At 35.8% G+C, this 12,462-nt stretch overlaps 1 protein-coding gene across 1 annotated transcript in view; it reads left to right on the top strand.

Moving 5' to 3' along the window:
* LOC136854093 (G protein pathway suppressor 2) overlaps positions 1-12,462 on the top strand; it is a 64,750-nt gene that overhangs the window by 35,608 nt on the left and 16,680 nt on the right. The window contains 3 exon segments of the mRNA XM_067130252.1: positions 3,475-3,687; positions 6,446-6,615; positions 11,689-11,808. Of these exon segments, the coding sequence (XP_066986353.1) occupies positions 3,475-3,687; positions 6,446-6,615; positions 11,689-11,808 (503 nt within the window).

The following is a 12,462-nucleotide window of genomic DNA, read 5'->3' as shown; positions in this document are numbered from 1 at the left end:
TCATATTTACGCTTACATTTTTCGTAATTACTCGGCAATGAATAAAGCTAAGAAAAAAGTGAAAATTGCAATGGAAAGCTGAATAAATTTTCTATAAATAGCCCACGTAAAAGCAATAGGTGTTCCCAGAAAAAACTGAGCAATTGAAGCTGAAAGACGTAAATGTTGTTGAAAGATAGAATTATATGTAAAAAAAAGTAAATTCTTACATAAAAGAAATGTTGCTATTTTTACATTTGCGATACGTATTGGTTTTCTGTTTATGTTTTCTTGTAGGTCCAAGATTTGCCCATACAATGGCGCAGTCTTTGTGTTCTTCAGATGACTTTTTTTTGTGAATTTCCCCGAAAATAATTTATGGATGACGCGGAAATCGCATCATCGGAGCACTTACAGCAAAAAATTTATTGATGCGGTTTCACATCATCAGGTCACCAGAGGGTCAATAAAAAATCAGCATTGATGGGGCTTTATTATTTCTGAAGAGCAATGGTAGGAGAAAATATAGCTGATTTTTGTGATTAATCGTTTACTCCATGGGTTAAGCTATGTGCATATGGCTGTTACTTTGTCATTACTACCCACATACACATATATGTCACACCCTTTTCCAGTTGTGTGTACATTACAAGGTTACCATACCCATGATTAACCAAACACACACACACACAGCTCACCTATAGGTAGTGATGACTTCTTGCCTGTAGATGTGTACATAGTATAGATACAGCATCTTGACTAATCTCTCATGAGTCACATTTTTAGGGAGCGTGATGACTCCTCTTTTAGCCATGCACACACTACACGACTAACCTGTATCCACTTGCTCCACATGCGGCACACCTTTGGGAAGTGGTGACTCTTCTTTCAGTTTTGCACAAACAACATGGCTGTCACATCTTGATTTGTCACACACATGGCATGGTTGCTATATCTCAACTTGCCGTCACACGGCACAACTTTTGAGGAGGAGGGACCCCTTTCAGCAACTTAAACACGGCTCTTATACCATAACTATATACTCTTATCTGGTAGCTAGCATGTCTGCACTGCTTGCTTTTGATGTTGAATGTTAACTCCTTTGTGAACCGTGAACCACAGCTTGTGTGACTGAGATTCTTATTGCCTTCAGTAACTGATGAAACACACAATGGTATCTGATGTCATGATTGGCTACACAATTCTCCTTTGATGAAGCTGTGTCTCTGCTTTAGGCTTTATGCCCATATTGCTACTGTCAGGACACAACTTCTTTACATCTGTCCTTCACATAACAAGTGTCCTGTTTTCAGCTTAAAATTTTACAATTACATTAAGGCTCCATACGCAAGCACAAGTTTATTGTGAATATCCAACTCTCAGGTGATATAGCCAACTCTCTCTTAGATCTAGATTAGTACTGGCTTAGGTAACACCTGATCTAGTTGAAGATTGAGTTTGTTAAATTCTTATCATCTTCATCATTGGCTGCTTTTCAGCCTGGTTCCTGACATCCTTTGAATAATAGATTTTCCAGAGTTCATGTCTGATCTTTACCAGTGAACTGACCTTTTATACTTTTGTAGCCTCCATGGAGAACTGGAATTTTAGCAGTTTGTCTCCCTTCCAACTACATTGCTATTGAGTTATTTGTAACTTTTAAATTTGTGGTGAAAAAAAATATAGTTTTTGGAAACAAAATTGTGATATTCAAAGCCTGATTCCCTACCCAACCGTTGTCTTGCAGCTAATTGGCCAGGCTACGCTATTATATAACATACAATAAAATAGCTGCAGCCTGGATGAAACAGGATGAGATGGTTAGACTGCTGATAAAAGAAAGTACCCAATTAGTAGAAAGAGGAAGTACTTATGATGCATATGTAAGGCATTTACTACTGAATGCAGAAGAATTATGGGCATTAACAAATCAAAGGATAGAGATTTTGAAAAGGAGTTACTAAAATATTAAGATTCATGGCCAGAGTACAGTGCAGAAATATTACAAATTAAGAAGTGGTAGAGAGTGATTGACAATTGAGAGCAATATCTTAAAGACTGAGCTAGTTGTGACATGTTATGAGAAAGGATATTATCATTATTAATTAGTTTAACCAGACCACTGAGCTGATCAACAGCTCCCATAGGGCTGGCCGTGAGAAGGGATAGGTAAAGGTCAGAGGAGCAGATAGAAGAATTGCAGGAAAACCCAGGAACTCTTGGAAAACAGTGTTAGATGAGGTCCAACAATTAATGGGAGTTCAAGCGGAAAGAGCACAGGACACAGAGAAGTGGAGAAAACTCATTTCACAAAAAAAAAAAACAAACTGAAGGTTCAGCCACTGGAGGCGAGTCAATAAAAGGAAAATTAAAATTTAAAATGCAATGTTTGTAGAAATGATGTACTCCCACAATGGAAAAGTTGTGCTTCATTTTACGTCTTGAATCAGAGTGTATGAATATCATGTAATGATGTAATATATTCAGAGTATGAATATCATGTAATGATGTAATTTATTCAGAGTTTATGAATATCATGTAATGATGTAATTTATTCAGAGTTTATGAATATCATGTAATGATGCAATTTATTACAGCTTAGTTTAACAAGTTTTGAGTACTTGACAATTGATATTTTTGTACAGTATTCATGCATGTTGCATGTCAATGTACTGAGATGGATTGTTATTTAAGGTTAAATAGTTGATCTTCAGTACAAGGTGAGTTATCTTTTTGATCTTCAGTACAAGGTGAGTTATCTTGTGAAAATGTCATAGTTAAAGTGTCAATGTTTTGCTGTTGATTTTCAGTGCAGTGGAAAGAGCCATGTTAGTGTAACTGTTAATTGTTTGGAAGGATTCAGTATGATATTGATATTTCGTATCTGCAGTGAATCGCTTACCTCCCTTCCTACAGTATAGGTATAGGTTATGAAATCAGAAAGGAAGTTTTAAGGTTTTGAACTTGACACAATCAGAGCATTTTATAGATCAGTCACGTAGGGTACCACTTAGTGTGTATTAGTAGGCACATTAAATGTCTGCATTATACTACAGGATCTTTGTATCATCCATTCAGCTCCCAGCTGAATTACTTTCTGATTATTACTTGTCTGTTCCCCTCAGTCTCCACCTACTGAGCTGTCCAACTTCATTAACTTTGCTTTGCTCCAATTTTCACCTTTCATTAAGAACAAATTCTTAGGGTGGGCCCTGTGAGAGTCCATGAATCTGACTCAGTGGTCTCTTTAAGCTGATTGGTAACAATGATAATGGAGTGTCATACTGTATGCCATTAATATATAGAATATATGTAATAGTGTATCTTTAATAGACATTTGTCAACATTAATAACTTATTTGGGTTGATCCATTGACAAGTTGATTTTCTTCACTGGTAAGTAATGCTTTTACATATAGAACTATTTGTCTTATTTGTTCTTAATGCACTACATTATACTAACTAACTGTGCATGATTCCTCACCTTTTCCTGCAGAGGCAGGAAGTGCCAGCAGTGTGTACGTGACAGGTCAGGGCCCTTACTACCATGGAACCTCGCAGCCCCATGGCAGCTCATCTCAAGCTGCTGCTTATCTCCCACCTGCGGCTCCCACCCACACCAACCCTCCTGCCCCATCCCAATCACAACCGCCCCCTCCCCGAGATGAAAAGCAACGTATGCAAAGTGTGTATATGTCAAGTAGTCGAGGTAAGTGTGAAATTAGTTGTGTGCCTGAAATTGAATTTTTCCTACCTTTCGCTTTCATAGTTATGTTGTTGGGTGCAGTGTAGGGATTCAGTATAATAGTTAATAGCAATAGGTAGAGCTTTAGCAATGTTCAGTAAATAATGTTCTCTGCAATATTCTGGTAAAGAATATATAATGTACTGGGTAGATTAGAATTGGGAATTCATTTATGAAGGAAATGTTTGGACCAGAATCTTGAAATGTATGTATTGCAAATTAAGGAATATCAATCTCATGAATTATGCCTTGGCTGGAAAAAAACACTGACAGACATATGCCATGTATCTAATCATTGGTTTCTCATCATATAATTTTGTTTTAATTTTTTTATGGCAAGAGGCCAGGAGGAAAAGATGAAACAAAGAAGGTTGATTTTATGCTTTAGTCTAATTATGTTTAGTTATAGGTACAGATACTTCATGGCAATCTCTCTCTCTCTCTCTCTCTCTCTCTCTCTCTCTCTCTCTCTCTCTCTCTCTCTCTCTCTCTCTCTCTCTCTCTCTCTCTCTCTCTCTCTCTGAGAGTTTCCAATCATTGGGGAATGTATGTAAAAAGGCTAACAATGTGTAGTGTTGGTAATAGTAGTAATGATAATTGTAATCATAATCATGAAAATAAAGATAATACAGCAATATATCCAAATGGGAATTATATTGATAATAAAGATGATAATCAAACCTTTTGCTGTGCAGGACTGAGCTCTTAAGCCATTGAAAGGTCTCATCCTGATGTGGGACTTATCTCAGTCATCATTCTTTTGGTTCTAGTTACGCAGCTCGTAATAGATAACACTTTTCCCTTCTCATTGTAAGGAGCTTTGGTCTGTATTCTACTGGCAAATGGCAACATTTGATATCCAACTTACAGGATAATCTCAGGACAAGGGCTAGATCTTCAGCAACCATCAAAATGCCAGGAAGGAACGGGGTTTCTTTATTTGGAAATGTCAATGATAATAGTGGACCCAAACTATCAGATAGTTCTGATAGTGACTATGATGATCTTTATTATATTGTAGTTATAGACAAACCTACCATAGATCATTTTTTGACTTCAGGTTTTATCAAAGATGATCATGAATCAGAGGAAATGACAGAGGAGGAAGCAGATTTGTCAAGCACAAGGTGTGGTGTGTTTAAACAAAAAAACAGGATGCCAAGTCCATGTTTAATTTTTTTTTATGAGGTTATTCCAGATTAAATTTTTGGTCAAGTGCATGCATATAGTGGTTGTAATAAAGATTTTAAAAGTGAATAATAAAAATGGCAATACTTTATGTCTTGCCTTGAGTGGTATCTCTCAGAAGTGAATTAAGGCAGTCCCCGGTTTACGACGGGTTCCGTTTTTACACCGTGTCGTAATCCGAAAAATTGTCAAAAATCATAAAAAATCCTGAGAAAATCTTACTTTTAATGCTTTGGGTGTACTGAAAACGATGTAAACTACATTTTCATTGAGTTTTTAATCAAAAAAACCTCCAAATTTTTATTATTCTGCCGTTTTAGAGCCATATTTCTTCCATCGGATCAGCGTACGACGCGTTGTAACCCCGGAAGGTGTCGTAAACCGGGAAATAATTTCTGATGAATATATTTGAAAAGTGTCGTAACCTTGGAACGTCGTAAACCGGGGACTGCCTGTACTAATAAAAGCTACATCATTCAGTATTTGAATAATTACTTACATATCAGTTACATATTTTATCACTCTGCTAAAATGAAACATAATAACATAATAGTACTGTACAATATAGTATTATAACAGTGATGGAAATAACAAAGAATTGAAGTATCAATATATAAAGAGAGAAAATTAGTCAGTAAAATGATTTGCAGGACACTGATCTCATTGCAGCAAAAGGTTAAAATAATTTTACTTTTGTACTTCTGTGTCAGATAGTGCATTTAGTTAGTGCTGCCGTCAATACAGTAAAAGATGATCACAGTAATACCATCAGTCATACAGCATTTGGGTGATTTAGACATCAGTAAATTTGTTAATTAGCAAAATTATTCAACATAAGATGACAGTTGCTGTCATTGTACATTGCTCCAGAACAGTTGATTAGATTCTGAGTCTTGATTTGAACCCAGGTTTTTTTTTTTTACTCTGTTATTAATGTTACTCATATTTAAAGAAAAAATAACTTCCTGCAGTTGGAAAGAGAATTTAAAATGATAGAGAGTAATTACTTAGAAGTGTTAGTTATATTCAAATGTTCATGAAAAAATATGTAAATGACTTTGAGTATTTAGGTAACTATGCTAAAGACATTGGCAGAGGTTTACAGTCTGATAATCCTCTCTTCAAGAGAAGTGTTTCCCTACATTTTACTTTAAGTGTCATACGGGGAATAGATTATTTTTTTTATGTTAATAAAGTCTGCAATAATTTTTTTAGGATTTCAGTAGTTATTATTATTCAGAAGATGAAACCTATTCATATGGAACAAGCCCACAGGGGACATTCACTTGAAATTCAAGCTTCCAAAGAATACGGTGTTCATTAGGAAGAAGTAAGAGGAGGTCTAGGGAGTTCCTGATACCAGGGCCCATGGTTAAATGAATATCAGTGGTTTGTATTTAATACAATTACATATACAGTACCGCTAATTCTTCATCACAACATGAATTTTTTAAACAAATTCTTGTGCACATTTTCACTGTTTTGACATGGATTTCGTCATATGTTCTATATTAATGCCCTCATCCTATGACAGCTACACATGTTCCGGCCCATCACCAACCCATGGACCACAAAGGCAAGCCTGCTGGAAGTAGTTTTCTACCACCTGCAGATGGGGGACAAGAGAAGTATTTCACTCAAGGTGTTCGTTCACACATACCGATGCATTCCGGGGTATTGCCAGTCCAAGCATCACACCCAGGGGTGGGTATTTTGGTTTCTAATTGTTCATTTTTATTTTTGATAGAATTGCTGTTAAACAGTCGTGGCATATGATACCACTACTCCATGGATACCTTACAAGAATGATTTTAATGTGGCTTAGCTTTCTGATGGATAGTTAAATTTTACATATCAAAACTGTTTTATTAGTTGGTGATTAGCAAGTTAACAGTTATGTAAGTTATGTAATTGAAAAACAAAATGAATTGTATGTCAACAGACCCATCATTTATATAATTTTTTTTATCTTCACAAATCCTAGCCACTCGTTTCTGAATAACAGTTACAAGATTATGTGCTGGCTGGTTGGCAGTGGAGCATTTGCAGACCCTTGGCTTTCTGGTTCCCTTTAGGTATGACTGCAAGAAGAGTGTTGGGTTGAGGATGAGGATTTTATATGTGGATGATAGATTTTAACTTGAAAATCTTTTGTTTTTAAAAGATTATATTTGGTATATTAACTTGTCATTTATAAACATTGCCAGTATCATAATTGAGGAGAGAAGTTTGAGCTGAGGAGAAAGACTCATGAATGAAGATTGAATGTAACAGAGAGTGTGATTGAGAGTGTAGGAGCTCCATCAGCAGAAAATTCAGTGCTTTGAAGGACAGGGAGTCATAGCTGTAGGGGTCAAAATCCTGTGTCTATTTTAAAGTAGGAGGTCTGGATTTGTAGCCATAAAGGTATGGTAATAAAGATATAATAGAATGGTGTACACACCAGGTACAATGGTAGTTCAATCCTGACAGCTGTCAACTGGGAGGTAGATAAAAAGAAATAAAAGAGAGCATGACTAGAATATCAAGGCCTTCTTACCGGAAGCTGTGGTAGGTCATTTGTATTACCACATTCAAATGGTATAAAGGCACAGTCTGGGTCAAGTGTCTACTTTGTACATAGACTGACATTTCTGCACCATGTCAGAGGGTAAAACACCTAGACCCCTTCAAATAAAGAAGAGAAGAAAGTGTAGGGATTTTTAAATTGTGCAGTTCAGCCATTTGCTGATGCCTTCCATCCAGCTATGAGGTTTAAGGATAAGTAAGTTAATACCTGGTTGACCTGGGGAAACCTGTTGAAAGGCTAGACTGTACCTGGAGTTCAAGTCTTTTCTGCTGTCCCCATGAATGGACCTAGTGGTGGCTGAATTAGAAGAAAATCACAAGCTGTTTCTTGTTTTTATGGAAACCCCAAATCAGGTAAAGTGAGAATAAGATTCCTGACAGATCTGGTGACAGTGTAGCTGAAAGACATATTTTTAACAAGCAAGCGTGGTCACCTCTCATTGATAAAACAAGTTTCCATGGATGTTGTTAATTGCCAAAATACAAGGGTGGGATAGTTCCTGTCAGGTAGACTGCCCTGCATAGCCTTATAATTAATCACACAAGCATGATTGCCTTCTAAAGAGCTTCACCAGTCCAAACTAGCAGGATAACTGGATAAGCATCTTGACAAAGTTTGGTAAGGTACAGTGGGGTTATATAGGTTACAAACCTATTACTTTTACTCTTACCATTTAGTCTGGTCATAAATTGTAAGTCGAGTTAATTTCTGATATAAAGCTGTGGCTAGAAGTAAAGTCTTGTCTCGCTGTCATATTTGCTGTAGGCACATATGGTAATGATCTTCATTATTCACTTCAAACTGTCAGTAAATTGTCAGTATTTGGCTTTAAGTTTTCTAAAATTATAGCTCACTGTCTTCAGTTTTATGGATGTGAATTCTAGTTTGTGGTTGAAGGGTTTGTTTGTTTGTTTCCATTGTATACGTGGACTCTCACTCTCACCTTTAGATTCTCAAAATAAAATATCAAGAATTTTACAAAGATTTGCAAGTTCCATGCTTTTCTACTTTAATTTATTTTAGTTTTATATTTCAGCGCATGTTTTCTATATACCGGTAATTGCATATATTTGAATGGTGTGATGAGAAAAGGTAGAGAGAAGGCAGTTGGGGTAGTCTAATACAGTAGTGCACCGAGATAACGGACTTTGTATACCGTACTTACTGGATATATTGGTGCAAAATGGAAATATCAATTTGAGGGTTTTCACCTCCGGATCAAGCGCTGAACTGTATTTTCAAATTACATGCCAAACGGAATGCTAGGAGTTTGAGTGAGGGAGAAAGCGCATCACCCTCGCTCACCCACGCTCTCAATGGGTCACTGAGTTGCCAGCATCCCTTGAGTTGACGGGTCTGACTGGCACTTGCTTTATCTCGACCCTTTGTGTGCAGCACATTATGTTTATTTCACTTTTTTGTGATTTATAGTGATTTGTGCAATGGCTCCTACCCAAGAAAAGTGTTCAAGGAAGCATTTAAGCATCCAGGAAAAGCTGGATGCTATTGCAAAAGTAGAGAGAGGTTGGTTGCAGAAAATTGTGGCTGAACTTTATGGTATCGAGACAATGTCTGACATTATGAAAGCTAAAGGCAAACTGGCAGCATTTAAGAATAAAGGCTATGATATTGAACATAGAGGGGACAAAGCTGGTGCTTCTCAAAATCTATGAGGGCATCCAAAAATGACAAACTTGAAGAAATGGTACAGTACTGAGATGGTACATGCAGCAACGTGCAGCAGGAGTCAGCATCGGTGCTGAACAGCTCATCGAGGCTGCCAAGAAATTGAGCGTTCATGCTGGACTTAAGGAACTCACAGCATTGATTGGTTGGGCTTTTCATTTTAAACGGAGGCATGTCATATGCTAAAAAGTAAAAGTGTCAGGAGAAGCATCTGCTGACGAAGTTGCTGCTGCGAAATTCCGAGAGAGGATTTGCCGGTTGATTGAGGACGAAGGCTTGCTGCTATATGAAGTTTATAACGTCGATGAGACTGGCCTTTATTTCAGGAAGATGCCTGATCGTACGTATGTTATGTTAGAAGAAAATAGGGCAAAAGGCCACAAGATTAGCAAAGAAAGAATTTCCATCCTTTGTTGTGGAAATGCTGACGATGCACTGACTCAAGCCTTTGCGTGTTGGCAAGGCAAAACATAGCAATCAATGTTTTGGTTTGAATTCAGCTGAGGGTGATTGTGTGGAAATATCAACAGATTCCCTTTGCTGTTTTCACCTGATTTCATCATAAAAACAAGCTTTACGTATTTATCTTGTATCGGCGTGAAAACAACAGTAAAATGTGTTTTTTCATGCCCTGCAATTTTGATTTCATCCATGTTGCTGATGCATGATAATTTATAGTCATTGGCAGCTTGAACATTGTTTTCTCAGCTTCAGCTACAACTTGCAGCTTGAATTTAGTAGACGCGTATATTTCCTTGCCGATCGTTTCTCCATAGAAAATAAGGGTATAATGTAAAAATATATCGGTCCTGTTCTATTTAACGTCATTTGTAACATGACTACGGTAATTATTTACTATTGTATGATGGCTGAAATGCAAGCAAAACAGCTGTTGTTATTCGATTCGTTTGTTCTTAGCAAAACAGCTGTTTCTCCTTCAGTTGTTTATGGCTGTACGTGTTTACGCAATGAGTATAACGCTACTAACAATACTATTATCATTCTCTTATACCTTTGTAACTTAACTAGAAGATGGGATAAAGAGATGGAGGAAAAGAAGTTAGTACATGAGATACATGATAAAATCACAAGTATATAAGGTAATTTTTATTTGTTATTTTACTCAAATATTTTCCATGTTTATTATAAAGCTAAGTAAAATTTGTTATTGTTACTGTTTCTGTATTAATTTACATTGCTTTCAGTTCTAAAAATTATGCTTAAGCTTTTACTGTCCTGCAGTTTATATTAACAACAAGGCATTTACCTTACTTTATGGGTACTGTTTGTTTGTAGAAATATTATATATTTTATCGCAAAAAAGGAAACGCAATGGTATTATGAGAGAAAACGACTATGCTTACATATAAAGGGGTAACTTAATTAGTTGCTAATATACAATGACTTGGGTGTTTTCGGATGGTTTGAAGTGTATTTTTGTTTAAAATAATTTAAAATTGTTTTAGTATGATAATTTATGGCATATTTTTGTTTGAACTATCAAATTAGGCAGTAAATTGTTAAAATAGGCAGTTGTAAGTGTTTTACAGTCGTTTAAGGGGTACAGGGTATAAATATACCTCTACTTTATAGCAAAAACACGCATTCATGTATATATACAACGAAATATCGGCGTTTCTTTTATAGTGGGGTAGGCTCGGACTTTAATCCGTTATTTCGGTGAGCTATTGTACTGGCATACTCATGTGTATGTGAAATGATGGTTAATGTTGATAAACATTAAAATTATTCAACTTTGTTCATCATTATAAATATTTTTGTTAGCCTTTCCCTTCATGGAGTTAGAGGTGGAGTGCATTTTGTACTTGACTGTGTCCTGTGGACTTTTGCTTGAACTCTCACCATGTTTCATTTTATATATAAGCAGAATAATATCTTTGATTAATTTGATTTATAATGACAAATGATTAGTCTATCAAGTTGTTTTTAAATCATGAATTTTTTTGGTTCACTTGTTGAGTAGTCACGATTTAAATCATGAATTTGTTTGGTTCACTTGTTGGGTAGTCACGACAGGAAATTTTACTATTCTTGTACAGTACATGGATTGATTAGACATTACGTTGCCAAGGCAGATGTTTGAAATTATGATCTGTTTATTCTTATATCTGATCTGACGATTGGTGATATTAAAGTCAAGCCATAATATTAAATGATATGCATGTTAGGTGGTATGTGTGATTTCAAGGTTCATAAAAATGTGTGGGGGTGTTCACTAAATGTCATAGGTTTATCCAGTGTTTCAATTCCTTTTGCTGTACTTTATTGGTCTGTAGATATTATTCTGCTTTTATTGTGTTTTAACATGTTCATAATAGAAGTGTCTTTGTTATTTATGCAAGAATACTTGTTTAACTCAACATTTTTTAAGGCATTCGTCATGAGGTAGGAAATAGCCTTGGTATATCATTTAGGTTAGAGGTAGCTTGTATATTTTACAGATGTTATTGCTAGTGGCATTGGTATGTAAATTAAACCAAGACTTCACCATCTGTTATCAGGGTGGTAAGGCCGGAAGCATCACATCAGGATTTCCAGTACGCACAGCCCCGTCTTCCCAGCCCCCGCCCCCAGTAGTGTGCTCTGGGTCACATGTGAGTAAGCCTGATGTCAAGCCAAGGGTTAGTGTCTTCTAAATTTTTGTTGTACAGTTGTTTTGATTACAGGGTAGTTTTCTAGATTGTAGTTTTGAGATTTTTTTGTTTTGCATACCTGAACCTATCAGTATGTTATGCATATAATTTTGAAACTTTCATATGCAAAATGTGTTTATAAATTAATGCATAGCTGAAGTTTTAATTTGCTTTTTACTCATGTAATCAGTATTTTTGTGTAAGTTGAGAAGGTATGTATTTACATAATTATTTTGTTATTACTATTGTAGTTTTGAAGCACTTTCATTGTTTTTCATAGCTTTGAGATGAAGTTAACACAATTTTATGTATGGAGAAGAATGATAAATTTATATTTTGGGAACTGGAACTATATAAGATTTGTAACTTTTAATTTATTAGTTTAATAATTCAGGATGCATTTTCCCATTAATCTTTTGCCATCTGTATTGTGGAGGGTTGCAAGAAAACATGTTAAACTTAATTAGAAAATAATATAGGTGTTTCTTAAATTTTGGTAGGAAATACACATATCAGTATTTTTAATGGTAACTTTTGTTATATAGATACACACTAGAGTATGTCACTGTAATTCTTGAAGAGAGAATGACAGGTAATTCACATTAGAAGGGAGTCATTGGAGTTGTAAACCCCACATTCTTT

The sequence above is a fragment of the Macrobrachium rosenbergii genome, chromosome 28, assembly GCF_040412425.1.
Source record: "Macrobrachium rosenbergii isolate ZJJX-2024 chromosome 28, ASM4041242v1, whole genome shotgun sequence".
Classification (NCBI taxonomy): domain Eukaryota; kingdom Metazoa; phylum Arthropoda; class Malacostraca; order Decapoda; family Palaemonidae; genus Macrobrachium; species Macrobrachium rosenbergii.
The sequence above is the reverse complement of the archived record's forward strand: the minus strand, read 5'-3'. Positions and strand labels throughout refer to the sequence as shown.